The sequence below is a fragment of the Xenopus laevis genome, chromosome 3S (assembly GCF_017654675.1).
Source record: "Xenopus laevis strain J_2021 chromosome 3S, Xenopus_laevis_v10.1, whole genome shotgun sequence".
In the NCBI taxonomy this organism is placed as follows: domain Eukaryota; kingdom Metazoa; phylum Chordata; class Amphibia; order Anura; family Pipidae; genus Xenopus; species Xenopus laevis.
In genome coordinates this window covers 83,248,976-83,273,733 of record NC_054376.1, presented here as the reverse complement: position 1 = coordinate 83,273,733, position 24,758 = coordinate 83,248,976, and the positions used below count along the sequence as shown (strand labels likewise).

The window sequence follows — 24,758 nt, the reverse complement described above, 5'->3', positions numbered from 1 at the left end:
AAAAACGAAAAGCTGGAATTTAGAGTGTGAAATAAAAAGAAAAAAAGAAAATATATACTGTATCTAAAATATATAATACTGACATGACATTGTGCCTAATCTAACCCATCTGTACGTTACACTGGTTCCTTATTTGATACCCACAAATGAATATGCATAACACAAAAACAGTGAGAACAGGATAATATCAGGTAACAGCTGGATTTGTCCTGGATTTGTTTCATGTAAAAAATGCAGCAGCAGAGAGTATGTGCGTAATAAAAGTGAAAGGATTTATAGTTAACATGATTAATGAAAAGAAGATAAATGGAAAATTATTATTTTTTTTATTTTGTTGTTTTCTATTTACGAGTCCATAGACCATTCAAATTACAATTACTCAAAAGGGAATGTGTGTTCAACAGCTTGTGCTGAAATATGTTTTATGTATAGTAAAATATTACAGAATGCTGCTGCCTGAGGCATCCCCCCTCTACTAAGTGATCAGCAGTCAGCACATTAATGCACATGTACCAATCCAGGAGGAGAGGGGGGTCCACCACCAAATTTTCCTGGAAATGTTGCTGTCTATGTGACATTAGAATCAATAAAATGCCAAGGCAACATTGTGAGCTTTCTGTGTCTGTAAATCTTATTAAATAATACAGCTGAGTCACAATCTAGTAGTTGCTTAGTGATGATATACAAAACTTACCATATGTTTTTCTTTATTTATATGACACTGACATGTTCTACAGCAATTTTACATCATTTACATCAGTCCCTGTCCAGTGTAGCTTACAGCCTCCTATCACATTTACAGCACACACAATTTTGTATGAAGCCAGTTTACCTGCGTGTGTGTTTTTGGAGTGTGGGAGGAAACTTTCATAAACTCCGATACTTTACTAATGCAAGGTCTACTATTAGTGATTATGATCTATATTCATAAAAGCATTGTTAGCCTCCTTTTCCATGGAAAATATTACTTAAATACTGATTTATAGAAAAACGTATATTGCTATATTTGCTATATTTGCCAAATCAGTATTCCTTATGCAACCTTAACATAATAAATATCTGAAAAAAAAAGAATGAAACAGGAGTAACATTACTATGTTACTGTGGTATTAGTGCTTTTTGAATGAGTATTAAGGGTTGCTATTTTGAGTAGTGATGGGTGAATTTGGGGCGTTTCGCTTTGCGAAAAATTTGCGAATTACCTGCAAAATTCTCAAAATGGCGAAAAATTTGCAAAACAGCGCCAGCGTCTTGTTTTTTTTGATGCTGGCCCATCACTAATTTTGAGCCCTATAGTATCCTTGGACTTGATCCCTTAAGAGTTGTTATGAAAAGTTATATGTATGTATATATATATATATATATATATATATATATTATATATATATCTATATATATATATATCTATATATATATATATATATATATATATATCTATATATATATATATATATATATATATATATATATATATATATATATAGATATATATAGAGATATAGAGATATATATATATATATATATATATATATATATCTATATATATATATATATATATATATATATATATATATATATATATATATATAATTTGTGTAAGAAGCTGTTGCACTCTAGGGACTTTTGCAAATAAAATAACAATATATATATATATATATATATATATATATATATATATATATATATATATATATATATATATATATACTGTACATACATACACTATACTTTATGTTTAGGACCTGGGATTTTCTGGATAATAGATCTTTTTGTAATTTGGATCTTCATACCTGCAGTTGACTAGAAAATAATTTAAACCTTAAATAAACAAATAAAAATGGCTGGTTTTGCTGATTTTGTAAGCCAGCTAATAAAACAACAACATTGTACAGCCTAGCTTTGACAGCATGATTTTCTTTATATTTTAGGTCAGGATAATAAAGAATATTCTTGTTCACTAACCGGTAATTCTGGTCTTGCTACCATCAGAATGATTCTCTTGCATTTATCACTGAAGAGTAATGCCACAGCCTCCTCTCTGTTCTGGATATCTTGGCCATTAATCTGGAAAAACAAATGAAATGGGCACACTAGTTGCCGTTTCCGCAAGGCACAAACACAATAAAGGGCAAATATCAACTCATTTGTGCTAAATGTATGGATGCCGAAAGTTACACAGAGGACTCATCCTCAGCCCTCGGTCGTAAATGCCTTCACTCAATTATGCGCTTACTATAAGAACAGTATTGATCTGTGAAGGATGGTGAACATCAGTGGAAGCAGTTATGTTCATAAATGTCTAACCTGCGCCCCAGTAACATACATCTAGCAACACAATTAACCACATTCTGACAGGTGACGTTCATCTTTTTCCGTTCAGAGTAATGGAACTGTCACTCTGAGATAATAGTGCTGGTAGAAGAAAGAATGGCAGTGGAATAGCTAAAATCAGTCATAGAGTAGAGGTGTAGTGAGCCAATTATGGAGCTACTGTATTATCTCCCAGGAGGCAATAATTAATAACACACCACTGATACATTTATTTTTTAAATTCCTACTTATAAGTCATGTGTAACCCAATAGAAATGTCTCCCCCAAATTACAGAAAGGTGTGTGGCAGTAAGCAGTGGTGGACTTAGATAAGAGCATGATAGGGTGGAACAGAACTTGAAACACGGAACTATGGAACCTTTGGAACTTCTTAAGCTGAACTGAATTATTCACAAACACACAAGCCGCCTTAGCAAGGGAAGGAAGTAAAAATATCTGGGGAGGCTATGAGCAGAAGGCATCTATCTGAAGAACGTATAACTATACAGTATGTAAACATACAGCACTTGTGGAGGACTGTAATATGATTTTCATTACTTGCATCCTTTATGACCAATTTAAGACCTCAATCACTGCCTCGCAAAGTTTGCGAACAAATGACTGTGCAGCGTATGTAATAAAATGTCACAATTGCAAAGCGTTTATTTCTTTGCGACAAAATGTTTAACGAAACTCTAGAGCAGGTGTTAACACGAACCTGTCTGTGCTTAGAGAACGAAGAGAGAATGATTAAATCTTTTCCTGCATCTTTACTTAGTTCTTGCAATCCTGCTCCAAGGAATACCATCATTGCACTCCTTGTACAGCCTGGGTATGTGAAATACACAGTACTCAGGACTACAGGAATGTGTAGACGTAGGCCATTATATTAACCCCTGTTTTTCCTCCCAGTCCACGCTGTTTACACAGGTTTAAGCAGACAGTTCATATTCTATTCTATGGGGAAACATTTAGCTATAGTTAGGATCAATAATAACTGAATGATTGGTCCAGTATTGTTAAAACTGATCAACCTTACGCCTAATTCCAGGGCTAAAGGAGTTAAAGGAGTAGTCCCACATTTATTACTATGCTGGCACAATCATTAAAGTCATCACTAACTAGAACAGTTTCAAAATTTTTTCTGTCCATAGAAAATAATGTGATTTGACCTCTTAAACCTGTGAAACCCTCTCTAATGTACAAGCCAGTAGGGTGTACATTATTGGGAGCCACTTCGCCCTTTAGTAAATTTCCCCCTTTATTGGAAAGCGTGTAAGAAAGTAATATGATAGAATTTATTTGATGTTTGAAACCATTTTATTTCTATCCAGCACAGATGGTGAGTGAAAGGCACATAAACAATGACAGGTAAACAATTAATTCTCTATATTAATAAATTTGAAATTGGCAAATATCGGCCATCTAGTTTGCTCTGAATGAGAAAAGCTGTGCACTTCTGTTAAATTACACAGTTATTTGGTGCTGTGATGACTCTTTCCGCAATATGACCTAACACAGAGATACCATAATTCATGAATGCAAAGGTCTGGGGATCAAGTATTGTACATGATGAAATGGTTGTCCTTTATTTCATACAGAAAAGGGTCCAATTATCATAATGAAAATCCCAAGAGTTTAGTTAGAATTATCTTCTCTTTGTGAAAAAGTCCTCTACATGCATCATTTTTGTAATTACAACCATTCCATTGTAAGGGCCATTTATTTTCAGCTTCTCTCTTGTCAGTGCGGTGCTTTTTCTGTCTATAAATTTACATTTAAGATCTGCTCTCTCCATTAATGTACTTGAATCGAGTATGTGTGATTTCAAACGAATGTTGAAAGTTCTAATACACACTCATGCAGCTGCTGAAAATACATTTCCGTTGAGATCTGGAATGCCCTTGTTTTCTGTGACATGTGCAGGTGAAATATGAAGTGCTGTAAACTACCCACAATGCACCTGGGGCTGTAGGAAGAAGTTCATCTGCCTATTTAATTTGCTGGATACCCAGAGTTTGTTCTTTAGAATGGGAAATGATCTGCTTTGTTTGGATAGTTTAATGGGAATGCAACCCAGTCATTTATTTACTGGGCAGCAATAGTATGAGGCCAGTTCACTGCATTTGTGAAACGAACTCTGCTTATTTTGCAGACTGATAATTGGAGAATGCAAAAGACATATGGTGAGGGTGAAGATGTGGATTGATGTCTGTGAAGATGAAAAGGCAGAGGGAATTAAACAAGGAAAAAGGGTGAGGATATAGAAGAGACAGGAATGCGACTGAGTCTAGTGACAACAGACCATAACTAAAGTTATCCATTGAGGATGGAACTCTGTAGTCCACTGTAGTCTATATCGGAAACACAATCAGTACGAGTACCACTACTCTCCACAAACATGAACCCCATTTTGAAATCTATTGTTACGCAATGGGCAGAAAGTTGATGAACAAGAAAGTAGTAAATTAATACAGGTAAATTAAGTATAAAGAGGAAATGAAGATGTTAAGCGTGAATAAGATGGGGAGAGATGAGAAAGCACAAAGTTATGGTTCAACAAAAGTCTTTGCATTTTGTCAATGCTCTTCTTTATAGAAGTATATACTGTACTTCTGACAGATGTTATAGAGGTTTGCTTAGCTGTCTGTCCTTGCCTGAATGAGCGATTACATTTCTGCCATTTCTATTACCACACATCAGAGCGATGTCTGCAATCATTGTTTCTGGCCATGCCATTCTATCTCTACAGACTTTCACACTTTTTGCCACACAGGGAGATGGATAAATACACCTTTAAAACTTGTGTTATTTAAGATCAGGTTAGGAGCAGACAGCTATCTTACAGTTCCACTCGCTCTCAAAAGATTGCTGATTCTCAAAGCTGATACCAGCCCAAGAATGCAATTGAGTTTCAGCAAGGCTTTGTGGGGGGAAAGTGTAAAATTGTCACATTTTTTAATAAATACATTCAGAGTTGACTTTCTTTTAAATCCAACTTAAGTTGCAAACAATGTTTTCTTTTGGAAATGGGATGGGGATTCTTCTTCCCAAAATAAAATTCCATTGTTCATTAACTTTGCCATTAAACAAAAACATGATCTAGCTTATTATGCTGAACATTCTTGTATCGTAAGTTCAAGTATTTTATATAAAGCAGAATATTAAATTACATAAAATTTCAGCCTACGAAACAACTATAGTTTAGCCAGTAAGAAAAGCAACATAGAAAACAATGTTAGCTACCAATTTTCACATTCAGGGACAATTACCAAAACACTAGAGATGCGAGAACCTTAATCATCTGCAATTCCATTCACAAATCAATTTGCCTAAATCAAAGCTGTGAAAAGAAAGGCTATGAATCTCAGTTTACGTTAAGTACCAATTCAAATTAATTTGCAAATAGTTTAGAGGGCTAATTGCCATCACCATTCTTTAATCAGAATGTACAGAAACTGTTTACTTACCTCAACCCAGACCCACCTTCCTGAACAGGTGGAATACAAGAGATGACATACATTTGTGCATAGTGAAGGGCTATCTGCTATCCATGTGATGTCCTGTTTTCTGCAGGAACCCAACCTACTCTACCTTTCATTCTATTTGTATGTGCTAGCACTGAATATGATTTTCTGGAGAATGGAACAGTATTCCATGAATGGAACAGAAGATGTATAGGCTATTTACAAGTTTAATATGATAACAAATGTATTAAGAAAATATTTTCTGCAAAGACATTGCTTTAGTTCCTTTCATCCAATTTTTTCCGTACTATTTGTAATTTTATATAGGTATATTATAGAAATATCAGCTGTTAATATTCGTTTATCACACACACATACCTGTAAAATTCTGTCTCCTTCCCGGATTCGCCCGTCTCTAGCTGCAGTACCATTTGGATCAACCTAAATGAGAAAATAGCAAAACTACAGTAAGGAGGGGAAGATAAGTGGAGTACGAGTATAAACAGCATTTTATCTCATTCATCAATCACTACAGGTATTTAGGACTAAAAATGGCAGCTATTTACACTCAGCATAAATGTACTTTTTATTAAGAAAATTGCATTCATAAATGATATACAGGTATGGGACCTGTTATCCAGAATGCTCGGGACCTGGGGTTTTCTGGATAACGGATCTTTCCGTAATTTGGGTATTGATGCCTTAAGTCTACTATAAATTCATTTAAACATTAAATAAACCCAATAAGCTGGTTTTACTCCCAATAAGGATTAATTATATCTCAGTTGGGATCAAGTACAAGCTACTGTTTTATTATTACAGGGAAAAAGGAAATCATTTTTAAAATGGATTATTTGGATAAAATAGAGTCTATGGGAGACAGCCATTCTGTAATTTGGAGCTTTCTGGATATCGGGTTTCCGGATAAGGGATCCTATACCTGGGTTGTTGGTTATGTTGGTTATGTATTATATATCACCTGCCACAAGGTTGCGTTGCCACTATGCTCAACAGCAATCTACTCTTGTTTTGTATGGCAACACTCTGACCTTTATCAGTGACAGTTAGGAGGTTATTTATCAAACTCCAAAATGCTCCGACCAAATCCACATGGACTTTTCCCCAATTTATTAATACATTTTCACAAATTATAATAAATCAGTAAATAACTAACAATGGTTTCCATAGGGGGAACCCTAGCTATCACCTTTTGATGGATTCTAAACCATTTTTGTAACTCTTCTTGCCAAAAAAATAGTTTCCCAGTAAAATTTCATCAACTGCAGCATTTGGTATTTGGCGAGATATTATTAACATGTGGATGCCAATTTACTCATTTTTGAGGTCGAGAAAAAAACATTATTTTTTTCCTCAAATGCTAGTTTATTTCACAGAAAAGCATTACAGAATATTTCAGCATGTGTTTTTTCTCAGAAAAAAATTGCACGCCAGCAAGAATCACCAGCTTTTACTCCCTTCCCTTTTTTTCTGGCAAGTTTTCTCGGGTTTTTTCTTTAGTTCTGAAGAATATTCTTGTGTATATACTGTATGCATATGCATCAAGTTTTTTTCTCAAATCATAAACAAAACACAAACTCAAATCTGGAGAAAACGGCCCCATAAAGGGAATATTACGTTTAATGTGGAGTTATAGCCAAAAATAGATACTATTTATTATGTGTAAAGGTTGGTGTAAAAGCAGAGGAAAACAACTGGCAACTGAAAGAAACATGTTATAGTGTTTATGTAAGCAACATAATATTGTAAGTCAAAAATTTATTTTTTTCCCCTCTATGCATGTTGTGCCAATTTCACAGCCAAGAGATTGTAATAAATGCAATCATTTTAATTTCCCTCTTCATGAATAATTAGGTAATTAATACTATAACAGTAACGCTTATTCAGCTTCAAGGCAATAACTCTAAAATGTTTACAAGAGAATAAAACACCACTAGTTATCGATCATATTGCTAGAACACATTTAATCAATATGCAGCAAAACATTAGAGTGTATGCTGGGAGATGATTGTGTCTATAACACATGTAAACATATTTATCTGGCAGTATTAAAAAAAAGATACTTGATACTGTAGGTTGTAAGCTACAGATCTGCCTCATTATCTGGCTAGTGAAGCTCTGCAAATTTCACCATTTTAAAAAAATACATTTTTAATTCTCTTTGCAGTTAGGGGATTATTGATGTTTTGTACATTATTGTTTTCCTCTGAATGGCAGCAGTAGACAGAAGCCATTACCCCTTCCATCATTTTTAAATGGTTCAGAATGAGACCCCTGCTGAAAAACAGCAATCACATAACAAACATGAAACTTTTTTCGTTGCCATTATTTGGCTCATGCAACCTAACATGTATGGTTTGTTTGTGTGCACTATGAATCATAGGATCCCAAGGGGCAGATCTTCGTTCTTAAAATGTCAATTTTCTGTTAAGGATTATCATTTGGCATATAATATTAAAAACAGTCTTTTATTGAAATTGTTTATTTACATGGAGCAGGGTTTTATATATGAGCTGTACGAATGGGCACATTTTTTCACCTGTTTCTTCGCGGAAATGACGCCCATAGACTTGTCGTGCGAAAAAAAAAATGTGCGGCAAATTTTTTTTGATGCCCATAGACTTTAATGGGCGTCAGCGTAGTTTCGCCGGCGGTGAATTTTTGGCGTAACGATAATTTGGCACAACAGGTCAAATTCGCCCATCACTAGCTGTTTTATGTATTATATTGTTATGTAGACCTATATTGTTTGGGGGTAGAGTTTTCCTTTGTTTGCAAAACACTTGATCAACTTTAGCGGTTTAGGGATAGTTTGTGACATACTTACAATTATATATCAGTAAATCATGGAGGTGGCAGCATTTAGTAACTAGGAGGGACATTCACCTTTTAGCAGGATAATGAAATTAAAGGCATCAGTGCTCATTGTCACCCCAGTGGACTGAAAAGTTCAAACTGTTTCTCTGAAAACTGTTACCTGAAACTGCCATATCTCTCTGTGTTCTACTAAAATGCCTAGCTGTTATCAATAAAAAACTGATTTCTACGAAAAAAAGAGAAAACTTGAATGGTCAACTATTTTGTTGTTTTAATTACTAAACATGTAGGGGGTTTGAGTTTTTTAGCTATAAAATCCAAATTTTTAGTGGAAAAGCCCCATTGAAAATACTCCTTCTCAGAGGTTGCCGACATTGTATATAAGTCAATGGGAGATGTGAAATGAGGTCCAAGCATGGTTTCTAGTTTGGTCAGACTATTTTTATTTAAATATCCAAAAAATTTGGATTTTGATAAATAAGGCCCCCATGTGACAATTCTCCTGAATAGTGCACTATAAATTGTTTTTTAAACTTGGCTGGAAGGAGAGCAAAGCTACTGCATTTATTCTGTATAGTTGGTCTTATGATTTCTAAATGATAGTACTAATGTCATCCATTAAGCTTACTCACAGTATATCTGCAAATATGTTGACAGCAATGCCTAGATAGTTTGGCTGCATATAGGCCATTTAGTTTGGGTTGAAAAATGGCAAATATCTGCTCAACCCTTTAGTGTATCCTGTCTCCCTACATGACATAATGCAAAAAGAAAGGTCTTTACCAACTGTGCCATTTTTCTGCATGCATATACTGTATACACATGTCCATAAACATATAAATACAAATTTAAATGGGTGTTTGTTCATGAATGTGTAAAAATAATATCCCCTATTATTTGATTTTGCAGCTTAACAGCAGTTCCAGCCTACAAGTACCATATATGGCCTGAGAATGAAACATACATTTTACTTTTCTCAGGAGTATGTGCCATTGCTTCTCATTCTTCAATTAAAGAATGGAGTTATGACTAATAGTCATTTTGAAGTTGCGTTAGTGGCAGCAGTACTAGACTATTAAGTATTAATATTATTAGTTTAGCAGTTAATTCTTAACATTTTTAGGAGACTTTTCCATAAAATTACAAATAATTCTGTGCTACCTTGAACTTTTTCTTCCTCAATGTGACTTTTCATAATGATAGAAAGGATCTCTCCTTACCTCACTGACATATATTCCGGTATCATCTTCATCATCTGTTCTGTAGAAGACTGTAAGGCCCAGTCTATCCTGACTGTTAATGCGGCACAACCCAATCTCCTAGAGCAAAATCAACAACAGCACATTTCGATTAGGTTATAAAATGCTGAGATATCTAATATCTGATTGTATTTATAAAACATTTTTTGGTTTAACCAACCTTCAACAAATTTGTTTGGTTGAAAAATGTACAAAGGCATTCATTTTTTTTAAATCACAAATCAACATTGGTACAAACTACAAAGCAATATTGTATTATATTCTAAACAATGTTCCAATATATGCCTTGGTAAAGAATAATGGTGGCTCAAAATGTGCAATTATTCATGACAATGCTAATGTAAATATATTATACAAAAGGTGCTGGGGTCTGTTCTTTCTTTGCTTACAGTCATGCATAACTAACTGTAATAGGAAAACATTTGCCCTGCAATTGAGTGAATGAAGCATGGAAGAGAGTAGTGGCTAAGCAAGTTTCCATAGCAGCCAGATTGCACTATATGCTATTCCATATCCTCTTCAAAATTCTTAGAGATATACTCAAGTGTGCCTGGACCTGTCTCTGAAAGTAGATGCCAATTTGGGGCATAGAGTACATTGCACTTTACAAGTTCTTTGATAATAATGCTCCAAGATTCTATTATTGCAGTAGAATCCACAATAACACACATAAATCTCTAGAATAGAATCCATTTATTTTTATAGCTGGTTCATTTCTACTAAAGTAAGTGAAAATAACAATTATTAGGATGTATTTAGTAACTAGAATGTACATGATTCTTGCATTGCCTACCCTGTGTTTCCCCTCAAATAAGATGCTTAACACCACTTCTTTTGCAATATTACTGGACACAGCTTTTATTGATTACCAATAATGTAACACAACATACATAACAATTAAAATATCAACGTACATGAATACCAGTTTAAAACTTTTTCATCAAGTTTGTGTGTGTATTTATATATATATAGAGAGAGAGAGAGAGAGAGAGAGAGAGAGAGAGAGAGAGAGAGAGAGAGAGAGAGAGAGAGAGAGAGAGAGAGAGAGAGAGAGAGAGAGAGAGAGAGAGAGATATGCATCCTGTCAGCCTTTCCTTCACGAGACTGGCCCTTGATGTCCTCCAACTGCAACCTCCTGGCTCAGAGAAAAACTGCCATCCACTGACTCTGTAACTCCAATAGCTGCTGCTATTGAGCACTAAAGGTGGCCATACACTGAGAGATATCGGACTGATCCGATCGTGTGCCCTAGGGCCCAACGATCGAATCCTAACAATGGCTTTACGGCCGGTCGGATCAATGAACAGATGCGGCCTCGATCGAACCGAATTTTTAGACCCATCCGATCGAGATCTGGCTGACTTTCGGCCAGGTCTCGATCGGGGAAGCCCATCGGGGGGCCCCATACACAGGCCAATAAGCTGCCGACTTGGTCTGTTGGCAGCTTTTATCGGCCCTTGTATGGCCACCTTAACTCACTAACTCCCAAGGTTATACCAATCTACTAACTCTGGCAACCCACCTTCGGAGTTAAACCATTGGCCAAAAACACCTGACTTTTTGTGGTACCCCCTCTCGCACCCTCGACAGACTTACAAGGGCCCTGCCAATAGCTGTGACGATGCCTCAAACTTATTCACTTTTCAGATAGATCTCCATGCCCCACCATGTGCATCTTTTTTAAACAGAGTACAGTTAATTATTTTTACTTTAAAATTGATAATTTGATGTGTTGTGCCATGACACATCTGTAATGTCAAAAGAAAGTTGCCTCATCTTTATATAAATGTTTCCCATCTCATCAATTCAACTGGGCATCCATAAGAAATTCTAGAAAACATATTGTGCTTTTCTAAAGTGGAGTCAAACATACTGAAAAATGTACCTTAGTACTGATATATTACATTTTTGCACTTTTTTTTATTCTGTGAACTGTTACATTTTGGTATTACTTAATTTATCATACAATGACCTTATAGAGAAATATATTTCAAGAGATTACTGATGACATTCATCTAAGAAAATCCAAGGCCTTAAAAAAGTGTCTGAAAAAACAGTAAACAAGTGGATTGCAATCACAAACAAAATTGAATTCCCTACTGTCTCTTCACTTATCAGTGATGGCAGATTGAGAATGCCATGCCTTTTCAGATAGAAAAAAGACGGGACAAATCAGAATTGATGTTGGACTCGCCTAAAGAGATATGGTTGATAGTTTAGTAAAAAAGAATTTGTGTTTATCAATTCCATGTGCTAGATAATATGCCAGGGTAGTGGGACTTGTATTATTTTTCAATCTTATTCTCTATTGGTATATCAGATAATGAGCAATTTAGCAATTGTAAATGTAGCTCTTAAAATGACAGGAAAAATGGAATGAAATTAACTTTTTTTTTATATCAGCATTATATATACATGTATATTTTTTACAACATCATGACCCTGTGCTGTGTGCTTTGCTATTTAGTACAGTACATACTATCAAAAGATCAGCATGCAAATGAAATTATTTTACTCTGTGTATTTTGTATGTTACGCAGCTAGTTAGCCTATGATTGTGTGCCTTGAATGCTCAAAATGCGTTAGGCTGTAGAAATGATGGCAGAAATAAAGATTTTTTTACTTGTTTACTTCTTTTTTGATGGGTTGTGGATTTTAAGAGTCCCCATTGCCTTTGTTTTCTGAAAACCTGGATAGCAACATAGATGATGATCAGATGTGTACCATACTTTAAAATTCTAGCTGTCCAAAGTGGGAAGAAATGGGTGAAACTTTCCCACATTTTGTTGCCATTAGAGAAAGGTCAAATTGTGAACCTGATTAAGCTCAATGTTAAACACTGGGCCACACTATCAAAGATTTTCTATGTGGTTTCTATGTGCCCTCCTTGCACCTAAATAAAGATCTATAGTTATTTTACAGTGCCTGTTTGTGAGATTCTGTGAGGCCTGCCAGAAAATTTTTTATGGTGTTTCCTGTCCTCGAGCTGCTGGTCTGGGGCATGTCCACTAGGACACCATGTTAAGTCCTGGTGCACTTTACTGTTTGGTGCACATGTATACATCTTTGTTGTGTATTTTTTAAAACATTAGACTAAACTAAATTACTTAATCCACAGTGCAGACTTCCACTGGTAAACACAAATCCAAAGGAAATATTAAAGGGAAAACATTCTCTGAGAAAGGAACCTTGCTAAATGACCAGTGGAAAAAAAGATGATATGCCAATTATAAAAGAAAGTGACATGAGCAAGTAAAATTTGCACTTTTTGATTTTAAAAGAATTTTTGGTTTCTCTGTCACATGTATATGGAATCTGAGACAGTCCATTTATTGCTTAAATATTAAGGTAATCCTCAAGAATAACAGTTAAAAGACATCAAATAAATGTCTATGTACTATAGACAAGCCTCACTTGCTGTCCGTTATTTGATTTTCAGCTTTACTAAAGGAAGATTCAAGCATTTCTCGTTGTCAAATGATTAAGTGTCTCTTTGTACACATTTATTCCTTTATGAATAAAAGAAAGTGGTTAAAGTGAATGTAGAGAATATTTACTGTAGCATTATTTTGATTCTCTTGGCATTTTATGTGCAAATATCAAATCGTTGCTAAAGGTTTCATAACTTGCTGTTTAAATTCAAAGTGCATCTTAAATGCTTAAAAACGCACTGAGATCTGATACTTTGAAGAAGGATTTTAAAAATGTAAACATATGAGACACCATTGTTTTACTGGTGTTATTGTTAAACAATGAACTAAAATTCAATTGCAACTGTTATTAGGTGAAAAGGAATGAGTTAATGCAGGGGCAAGCCGGGCTGGGAGAAAGAGAGGGATGTGATGTCAGGGGAAGAAGCAGTTCACTTCCTTATCTTCTGAGCTGGTAGAAACAGGTTTTCCTGAATGCACTGTTATATTGTGATTTCTGTATCTTTATTAGTAAAAACACGAGAGTTAGCATTGTATTCATTCATGTTAATTCTGAATGCTTGATCCAAGAAATTTTTTTGATTGGCAATGGGGGCAGGAAGGAATTTTCAGGAAGGAATTGTTTCCCTCTTTATGCATAATTGGCACTGGCTTCAGGTTGGGTTTTTGCCTTCCTTTGAATCAAAAAACAGTGGATATATGAAAATGTATTTTAAGTTTTATTTGTCACAGCAGTGGTAGGAGCTTGCCAGAATACTGCAAAGGACATTTTAGAAGATGGAGAAAGGAGGTTCTCTCCTGTGACTGCACAGTGGGTTGATTGATACAGATGCTACTACTGCTTGTATTAAGCGACAGCCTGCTTGGTTTTACAGTCATCGAGACACTACAGATTCAGGACCAACAGCAGGGCAGTTGAACTTGTCTCATGGTGGAAGATGCAGCTCCTGCTGGTAACAGAGTTTGGGGCCATCCTTTCTGTAGGTAGTGGCAGCCTAATACTCAGAGATGGATATAATGACATAGGGCTGATCTCAAGTCTTCAGCAAGGAACGACAGAGCATAATAGCAATCTCTTATGGAATTCTGGCTTTAAAGTATTGCCATGGGTTAGGCTGGCAAGGCCCCATTTATTTGATAAAATGTCAATAAATGCTTTGGCCATTTTACCCCATCTCTGTCTCCTAGTGTTTCTTTAAGGTATGTAACAATGGGATTCAAAGGGATGGCTGAGGGTGAAGGGTCATTTGAGGAGTCCCCTTGCACAGGTACTTCCAGGTCAAAGTGCATCCCAATGTAAACAATGAGAATGAATGTTTGGAATGCAAACAGTAGCCATGGTAACCAGAATGCATCCAAGTACCTCTATATAAAAGGACAACACCAATGTAAACAAATAGTGTATCAATATAGTACACATGGGAAAAAAGCAATAACCAAAACGATAAGCACAACAAACCAAACTAGACCTTAAAAAAAAGTCAAAACTTTGCATAAGTAATAACAAAAACTTGCATTTTGTGTTCATTATTTTTCATTCATCAGTACAAATTTTACTTGCTCATGGCACTTTCTTTTATAGTTGGCATATCATCTTTTTTCACTCTTAGATAGGTTACCAAACAATCACAAGTTCACAAAAGCCATTTTAAATGTGCCAAAAGTGAACAAATCTTACAAACAGCAGATTGGTATTTTCTAAATGGCTGTTTTAAATTGTATATGCATTATCCCACCTGTAGTACAAAGTCACTAAAGAAAACCTTTTAATTTTTCACCAGAGTTCAAAACTACAACTCCAGCAGGAAACAATGAAATGTATTTGTACCCAGCTTAAGCTTTGTAATGAGGAGCAGAGAGAGTTGTATTGTCACCATTCTCACATAGAGTAGCCTGTTTCTACCATTTTATAGAACAACTAATTACAGCCAACGTATGGGCATGTTAGAATGGACCTTGCCTACCCTATCTCCTGGATCATCAATGTTCTCTTAATCAAAAAAAGATGAAAAGACAAATAAGGTGACTAAATTTATCACCTGTGAATGTTATTAAATATATAAAAATATTGTTATTAAATATATAAAAAATAACAATATAAAAATATTCATCTAAATTCTTCTGCATTTCTCACTTTGCTTTTCTGTAAGTGTTGTGTTCTGAGTATGGTAAGTCCTACTTTCTTGTTGATATTGCTTGATGAGAGACGATGGGTGTTATAAGTGGCTCTGCACTTTCTATTGCAACAAGAATTTTACCACAATTAACAGGACTAAGTGGTATAGTCAAATCAAATGTGCTTCTATTGGTGTTATATTTTGTGTTGCAGTAGCCACACTGTCTGAAGCCAGACTGAATGAAGCCTTATGCTGCGTTGCAAGCAGGATATAGAATTATGGCAGATGCTGACATTTCATTTTTTGCCTTAGGTAATAGAATAACGCTGACCAGCCTTGACAATTTACACAATCAGTCAGCTGTCAAATGAAATTGCGCTGCAGACTTTGCTTGTATTTCTTTTTGTGTTTGCACACAGTGAGATCAGTTAGAACTTTATATTTCTGGGATTTCTCAGTATCTTCTGGTGACACAGGTTGAATACAGTTGTAAAACATTTCATAAACTGACTACAAAATGTAAATTGTGTCAGCTCGAAAAACAAGCTATAAAGAGTGAAGAAAATGAACTCTGGTTTAAGATGTAGAAATCTTAGCAAAATGAAGGGACACATTTATTTTCATGATGAATTATACGGGGCAACCATATAAATTTCCACAGCTCATTTCATACACATATCTACATAAAGAGGAATACATTATTAAGCTTGCAACAGCACACATTTGTTGTTCTTGGGTTGTTAAGCTGTCAGTTTTGTTACTTTCCAAGATCTGAATACACAATGGGGATTGACTCCAAGCACCCCTGTAAGAAAAGAAAGCTTTCCATGTTTGATTACCTGTGTTTACACTACTTGCAAATCAGAATGTCAATTAAATCTGTGTCTTCATAAGCTACAGAAAAACCAAACTCAAATATCTAGATTGCAGAACATCATTATACAATGGAGTTCCATAACAAATAATTTGGTTTGTTTTGACACAAACAGAAATGCATTTGGAACAGAATGATTATTCATAGCTTATAATACATGTAAACATAATAATTAATGAGTTTTCCTGTGACTGGTGACAAGTAGATGGCATCAAGCCTAATAAAAAAACTGATCTCACCTCATACTCAAAGTCTTCTGTTTTGTCCCCATCAGTAGGCAGGCTGGAAAGATACTCATTACCTTCATAAAATTCATGCTCCATCGGATGAAGAGAATGGCAGCTATATGGGAGAAATTGGTGCAAGAAGGGCAAATGAAACAATGTTCTTTTTTTAATTAAAATATGACAAACTTATCTGTCGCTTTCTCGTTTCAAGAGGTTAGGATGGGTTGCTAATCTAAAGAAACACAGAACAAAAGGATATGTTTCTTTTCATTTTCTGCTCACTTGGAGTAGTCATTTTCATAGCTTAAATTGGATTCCATGCAATGATCTGTGCACCAAATCAAAAGAAATCCAGCAATACATTCATGACAAAGGGCTGCAAATGTTTTGCCAGCTGCAGGATTCCAGTTTGTCTTTTCAAAACTTAGCCCTTTCACTAATGAAGTCGGCTGCTACATTTCTATTTTGTAATATGTTACAAATGTGGGCACAATCATGACAGTATACCGACAAGAATACTTTAAAATGTATTGAAAATAGTTTGCCTTAATGTTTACAGCCTTTCAACACACTGCATTGTAATGATTCTTATTTTGTCCTCTTCTTTAAGAAGATATTTCTGGGTAAGCTCATCATGGTGCCTAGAGGGTAAAGGCTTACAGTATTATTCAATTCATTATGAATCTGAAACAAGTTTTTCATCCTATTAAATGTCCCTCACAACACAGAACGTGATCTTTTGATAGAAAAAAGCAGCATGAAGTGTATCCTGATTCTTTGGCACAGCTGTAACCTGAATATAGACCTCTTTATTCTGTGATTCATGTAATGTGAGAATGTAATACCACCTCTTGCTGTTAGCACTGGCTGGATACAGCACAGAAAAATTCAAAGACACCATTCAGGGTTATTTCATTTTGTCCTCTGTATGTGATATTAACCCTACATTTAAAATATTTTCTACAGTAAAAATTCTGTTTGGTGTCACAGCAGATAGCAGCACTGGGCCTTCCAGGTTTGATTTCAGCCAGGGTACTACCTGATAGGAATTTGTTTATTACCTTGTGCCTGCCTGTGGGCACTCTAGTCCAGTTTTCTCCCATTCCAAAAACATACAGGCAGGTTAATTGGCTCCTGGTAAAACAGCTTTACATTGGAAGCTTTACTGGAATCATGTCTGTAAAGCTTTGTGAAATATGTTGTTGCTATATACATAATGATAATAATTGATGATAATATTTATATAATAATACCTGTCGGAAAGCAAGAAAGGACAAATATCAGGAACTGGTGGTGTTGTTGGTCGGAGTTTTGCTAAAGCCATGATGTGCTCAAAGGTAATGTCTGTCTGTGTGCTGACATTCACCAGTTGAGCTTCCTGCAAGCTTCTGTGGGCTTTATTTATAGGGGCTCTCCTTAAAACCTGGACTACGATTGGTTCTTTAGCATTACGAAAGGCTTCAACTGCTTCTTCATGGGAAACTTTGGAAAGATCCTTTCCATTGACCTAATGGGAAATAAATGATACAAATTATTGACAAAAACCCTGTGATGCATATAATGTAGTAAACTAAGCAAAGATTCTAATAACCACATAGTAATTAGTTGTTGCTGGTATAGCTCAGTTAAAATAAAGAGTGCAAATATCTGATTGCTAACTCTGGCTTTCACTACTGAAGCAACATTTGTCCAGGGTACTATATAATCTATTTAACAAGCTGTACAAATAACTTCTGTGACCTTAGAAATATAAACCAAATAAAAGTAGAGGTGAGACATGTGGTTTCAGATTAGTTTAAACACTATAATATTCATACCAATTATTATTGTTAGGTAATCAAGAACTACATAAACAGAAAAAGCACTGATAATGTTATTTGAAAAGGTTAATTAAAAATGCTTTTGAATTCACAAGGGTCTCCTCAAGACGAAAGAATCCTGATGATCAAATAGGGTCAGAAGTTTTACTTTCGTTAAGAAAAGGTCTATATGCCAAATTAATTAAAATTTTCATGAAAGCTCCAGTACACTTTGTGCACATATTTCCTCCAAAAGAGAGAAATATTTAGGAATCCAGGAATTGGAAAAATCTAACCCAATAACAAGCCACAGAGGTGACTTTCCCAGATCTGCAGTCAGAAAAAAGGAAGGACACAAGGGTAAATGGTGTAGACAAATTATGAAGGGGCCTTTCAGAAAAGTGAAATGTACTTTCTTACTAGTAGTAATATATAGAAGTCTTTGGCATGAAGAAATTGCAGCAGAGAAAAGCAAAAATCCTGCTTTCAGGTGCAACACTTGCAAAACTTCCTATAGATTTTCCAGAAGTACAATAAATATGTAGTATGTAAGTAAAAGAAATATGTATTGCAAACGTTATATATTTGCATTTAAAAAGAGTATGGTATGACCTTAAATACAGTATTAGTTTGCGTTTTTTTATCTTTAGACGGCAATCAATGACTTTTCAATCAAAGAAAAACACTTGCACATGTTTAAATTTTGTGACCAGTGAATCCAAACACATAAACAACAGTGAACAGTAACACACACACACTGTGACAGCCAATATTTTTTCTAAACATCTATGGACCAAAACAATTTGTATAAATCAAGCCTAACTTTATGAACAAATGCATTAACTAGTTACAGGCAATCTTCTTGACAATGTCTAATTAGCTAGTCAGAGTTTAATACAGAGTTATGTAAATTAGTGTTTGGGCTTGGTGCCATTGCTCATTGACCTTATGTGTAAATACATGTTTTATATGTAAAAAAACATCATGAGGGCTTGTGATTATGAACAACATAAGAAAGCCAAGACGCACACTCTATCAAATGAATATACTTGCATCAAAAATGTCACGTGTTGGCTCCACGTCAGTGGTTCTTATACAAGGGGATTAATCGTCACAGATAATGGAGAAAAAAGCAGTGGAAAGGGATTAAAGGGCAATCAGGGTGATAAGGATGAATGCTTTCTTGGATATCGCCAGAACTATAGGAGAGTAGCTGCTAAAACTGTAATCTTTCATTATTCTGTAACCGTGTTAAGAATGTCCCAACCAAATCACCAAACACAAGCCTTCAGAGCAAACTGTGGAGCACACCAAAACATGGGCAACTTAGCTACCTCTTTCCATTATGGATAATGACAATTCTGCACACTCGTTTTCTGAACAAAAAAATGCTGCAGACCGTAATTATAATGAGAATTGAAAGGATTGCCAGTCTATTGTCACTGTAGGTTTTCCTTAAAAAGATATGGTGGCATAAAGTGTTATCCATGCCCTTAATTATACAGTTTAATTAAAGAGCTCCGTTAGGTAGGATTTACCTGTGTAAGAGTATTTTTATTAGGTAGCAAAATCAAGCCATCAGGAGCAACCAAATTTAACATTTAATGGCTCTCTCAAATAAGTGTATACTGCCCATTTAAGCATGTGTTAATATAACACTGTACTGCAAAGAACTATGAGAACGAATATGCTTGTAAGAAAACAATATTAAATATACTTTTATAACTGTGCATTGAAATCACAGCGAGAGTCATCAAAGACTGAGGTGCCTTTATTATGGAGGAATCAATGATGGCCTTGTAAACCTTACTTTACTGCCATATTATCTTGCTCACTACTATAAAAATTGATGAGTCCTAATCTTCTAAGCACTGCTCTAATTGCCCATTCATTTTTTATTAGACATAGATACATAAGCATTCTTCTTGCTTCTATAAAGAGTGCTAATAAATATTGCATGGTGCAGGGCTGCAGTACAGTATATTCAGCCCTTATATGGTCCTTTCCACAAATCTTCTGCATTATAGGAGAATATAAATATGGCATATACCTATAACAGAATATCCAAACCAAGACAAAATTCAGTCCAATCAAATTAACACTTTAATTATCTCTGAAAATGTCATTGTTTTACTCAACTCCAGACCATTTGAAATCAATGGCACAAAATCTAGTTACCTAAAAAATTATGTAAAAAGTGGCAGCATTCAAGATGAATTTTCACTTTTTCACTTTTATGTATATGCACTGGCTTTTAGAAAGTATACCATGTGATTGAGGAAAGTTGGGTGGGTTGGGCAGCATGCCTCAGCAGACTCAAGAGCAAACCAATGGATTGCATTGGAAATTTCCAATAGAAGTGTGGTGCTTCTAGTTTCTGGTGGCTGATGACTCCTATAGAATTCTCTGGAGCTTATGAATCAACAGGATTTAACTGCTCTCTATCCACCTCTGATCTGAGCTCATGTCAATAACTTGACATTTTCATCAATCACCAGAGAAAGGGGGAGCTTATTAAGTCTCCAGCTGCATTTGTCAGCACTAGCATCCAACTTTAGATGCTTTATCCAGATCAAATAAAAAATATAATGATGGTGACTAAAAATTACTGCATTTCACCAGGTTTTCCTATTGCATGTTTGTTCTTTGCATGAACATATTAGGGCTCATTTAATATTTTCCTGGATGCAAAAACACTATTGAAAAATTGCACCCTTTAGTTTCTATACCCGTTCACTTGACTATGATCTGCTGTAGAGCAGCCAGAGGGGCTTGTTTTAGGTAATAGGAGAAGACATATACAGTTTATAAAATCGCCTGCCAAGAGATTTTGTAACAAATGATTCAATGGTTGCATTTAAATCTCACAATATGATTTTGGACTGCCCAATGGATTATAATTTTCTTGGCAACCTGGATTTAGTGTATTTGGTCACGTCCTTTTTTAGTGGCTTTCAGTGGTTGCATGGTGTAAATAAATGCAGCATGGTGGGCAAAAGACCCCAGGTCTGAGACAAATGTTACAGACTGAACAGCATATCTGACGTTTAGCATTATTTACTTAACATATTACATCTGTGCACTGTCTTGTCCTGTCCCTGCACTATGCTGTCATGTCTTTCAGGAGTTGTATATTTTTTGCACTTGCATGTTTTGTCTGTTTTCCAGTACATCTATGTTGTGTGCAGCACCATGGTCCTAGAGGAACGTTGTTTCGTTTCACTGTGTACTGTACACACGTATATGGATTAAATGACAATAAACTCACTCTTGACTTGACTGCATTCTATGAACAGCTGTCTGAGAAATTTGGGGTTTGTAGTTCAGCAAGAAACTGGGGTTTGTACTGTAGTTCAGCCACTCATTACAAATCTCTGTTAATACAGTACAAGTCCACAAAACAATTAAATAGTTTGTATCTGTATGAATTATGAAATTACTATATAAATGAGATTAATGCTTGGAGAAATAGACATTCAACAATTCCTGCTTCTGTTTAATGATATAACTGAATACTTAAGGAGTAAGTTTGCCTGTCTCATCAAAACAATAAGCACTTAAGGCACTTGAAATTACTTTGAATAGATAAAACAATCATGCTAAGAATGGGCAAGTGCTCTCCAACGTTCCGTGTCAGCACAACTTATCTTGCGTCTAAGCTTTTATGTACATATAATCAGTAAAGATTATTGAGATGCCTTCAGAAAATCACTAAAGGCTGAAGTATTAACTGTAATTTAAGTGTTCACTTTAGAATTTACAAAACAATTTAAAATAAAATTAACGGAAAGATTATTGAACTGTAAATTTGAAAAGCTCTGCAAGGGATGGAGCATTGCTTAGGTAAAATGTGTAGTCAAGTGTTGGGAGATTGGGGTCACAAGTGTATGAAAATGCTGAATAAAATTTAAATGGTTATTTGGTTGTTTGTAATTAGCAAGTTAATGCATTAAAATTTCAGATGGTGGACACATGCTGTTTCAATGGATTTAACTTTGGATACAAACGTGTTTAACTTTTGGAAACACTGTGCTGCATATACAATTTATGCAGATTCATTTGTAAATAAATGTTGCCTAACCTAATGTTATTGAAAGGGCAAAACACTGACCTGTGTTCTTGGACCAGTGTTTAGAAGAAAGACTTTGCATCAATAAACTGTCCACTCCAGAAGTGATTTACGATTTCCAATCCATTTCAGAACAACTAAAGGAGGCACCATGGTGTTCAGGTCAAGGTTCCTTCAAATTGTTTTCTGCTTCAGCAGCACAGGGCTGTGTTATTAAGAATGGTTTCAGTTTCCATATTGTCAATAGGTAATAAAATAAATGGCAGGCTTCATACAAGAGAATGAAATATATTCTTGTATATATCCTTGAAGCATAAGAACTGACTTGTTTGTCTCAAATACAGAATGATATATAGCGTAATTGAAAATCTACAAACTACTAGGATTTTTTTTGAAATCCAGTTGGACAAAGGTAGAGGGAATACCATCACTTCCTTGGTTGCTGACTAACAAATACGTGACCAAGTCTTTTCTTATTCGTTTGTAGCAAATCAAAAGTAGCTGTTATTTTATCAGAGTGTACCTGGTTAGCAAATGTAAAACCATTTGAATGGTCACAGTTGTTGAAGCGAGGTCATCTTCAAAACAAATCTATTGCCTGGACTGCTTGAAACATGGGGTTTTCTATTTATGGAGTTTTCCTGTAATGTTGAGTGACATACTTTAATGCTGTTTAATGGCATTTATAAACGATAAATCTATTCAATTGTTATGCCAGCTTAATTAACATTAGTTACAAGATACTGTTTTATACAGGGTGCAGAGGGGAATCTGTCAACAATGAAGACTATGGCATTGTATAACTGTATATCACTGCTTTGTGGGTAATGACCTTCTGGATAATAGGTCAGGAATCAGCAAGAATTCTAAATGCTTATTTCTGGCCATGGGATAGCAGATTAGATGCATGTGTATATATAGTCTATACGTGATCCAACCTATATATATGATCTACTATGCCATGGCAATGGATAAGCATCTATAATTCTTGCTACACTGAACAAAAATAAGGGTGGTGGTTTGGGTGTGGGTGGATAAGAGCCATTCCCTACATTTTGGCAGTATACTCATGTTATCTGCTACAGGTTAAAATACATTCTGACATTGTGCTGAAATATTTTTAACTGTAAAACACTCAGCAGATGTTTTTTTCTCATGTTTAGTTCCCTGGAAACATACTAAAACTGTATTTGGCTTTCTCTTCCCTTTCTCTGTACTCCTGGTTTTGGAATGGTAAAAGACTGCAATAAGTTAGAGTACCAATGCAAGAAATGAATTTTGACTAATGTTAACTCTATTGCTTTAGTTCTTAGGCAAGCGTGAGTGGTGGTGGTAGCATGCATATGTCATGTTTCTTCTTCTGGGTCTGGGACTTTTCTATGGCAGCTAAATTTCATTTTGATATCATAGGTTCAAGTTCTATGAAAGACAGAATTTGGTTAGTGAAAGAATGCTTTATCCGTGAGCCTAATCAAACCAATTAGCCCTCAGAAATTACTTTGAGACGATAAAATTATGTTAGGGAAAAATGCAGCCTAATGTTCCATGTCTGCACCCATTAATTTCTATTTCAGAAGATTCAATGAGCATTTAATCAGTAAAGATTAATTAGATGGCACCTGGAAATCAATGAAACGCTGAAGAGCTAACTTTTATGTGTATTTAAACATGTGGCCAACCTGTAGATCTTCAAAAAGCATTTTCAAAAAGCATTTTAATTAAAAGTACTAAAGGAATTATTCAACTGTAAATATTAGAAGCTCTGGGAAGGGCTTAGCATAACTAATTAAGTATATGTTTAATCAAAACAGTCTTTCATTGCAATTAGCGATGTATTTTGATGGGAAAAAATTCTGTAAATGTAGGATTTAGAAATAAAATATGCAATTTAAAAAAAAGAGGCAATCTCTCCATGCATACGTTTTTTTTTCTGCAAGGCTAATGAACAATAGTGAGAAAACGCTTATTAACCACTTTGGCAATGATACACTCCACAATATTTTCATTTAATGTCTTCCTTATATCCACTTATGCAGCTGCTGAATCAATGGTAGTTTTAACCTTTATCAACTTGATACAGTGTCTACTTGATGAGCTGCATTCAATATACTCCAAAACTATTTTAAATGATTGGACTAATGCACTTTCCCATTACAGCAAATTATTAAAATGTGCATACCAGAATGACAAGTAACCATTTACAGTGGTCTATACCTGCTATATTAGATCCCCTCACCAGAAGGACCCTCGTTACTTCCTGTATCAGTTGCTATCTGTATGTAACATGCATTTGATGAATACACCTAACTACTGTACTGCTCAATATGTTGTTTTTATAAATAAATATTAGTAATATATGTAATATACCGT

General features: G+C 35.1%; 1 protein-coding gene across 1 annotated transcript in view; it reads right to left on the bottom strand.

Moving 5' to 3' along the window:
• pdzrn4.S (PDZ domain containing ring finger 4 S homeolog) overlaps window positions 1–24,758 on the bottom strand; it is an 80,171-nt gene that overhangs the window by 9,576 nt on the left and 45,837 nt on the right. Inside the window, exons 2-6 of the mRNA XM_041588577.1 lie at window positions 17,774–18,027; window positions 16,533–16,635; window positions 9,833–9,931; window positions 6,156–6,218; window positions 1,963–2,064 (exon numbers count right to left, since the gene is read on the bottom strand). Coding sequence (XP_041444511.1) covers window positions 1,963–2,064; window positions 6,156–6,218; window positions 9,833–9,931; window positions 16,533–16,635; window positions 17,774–18,027 — 621 coding nt within the window. The remainder of the gene's footprint in view (window positions 1–1,962; window positions 2,065–6,155; window positions 6,219–9,832; window positions 9,932–16,532; window positions 16,636–17,773; window positions 18,028–24,758) is intronic.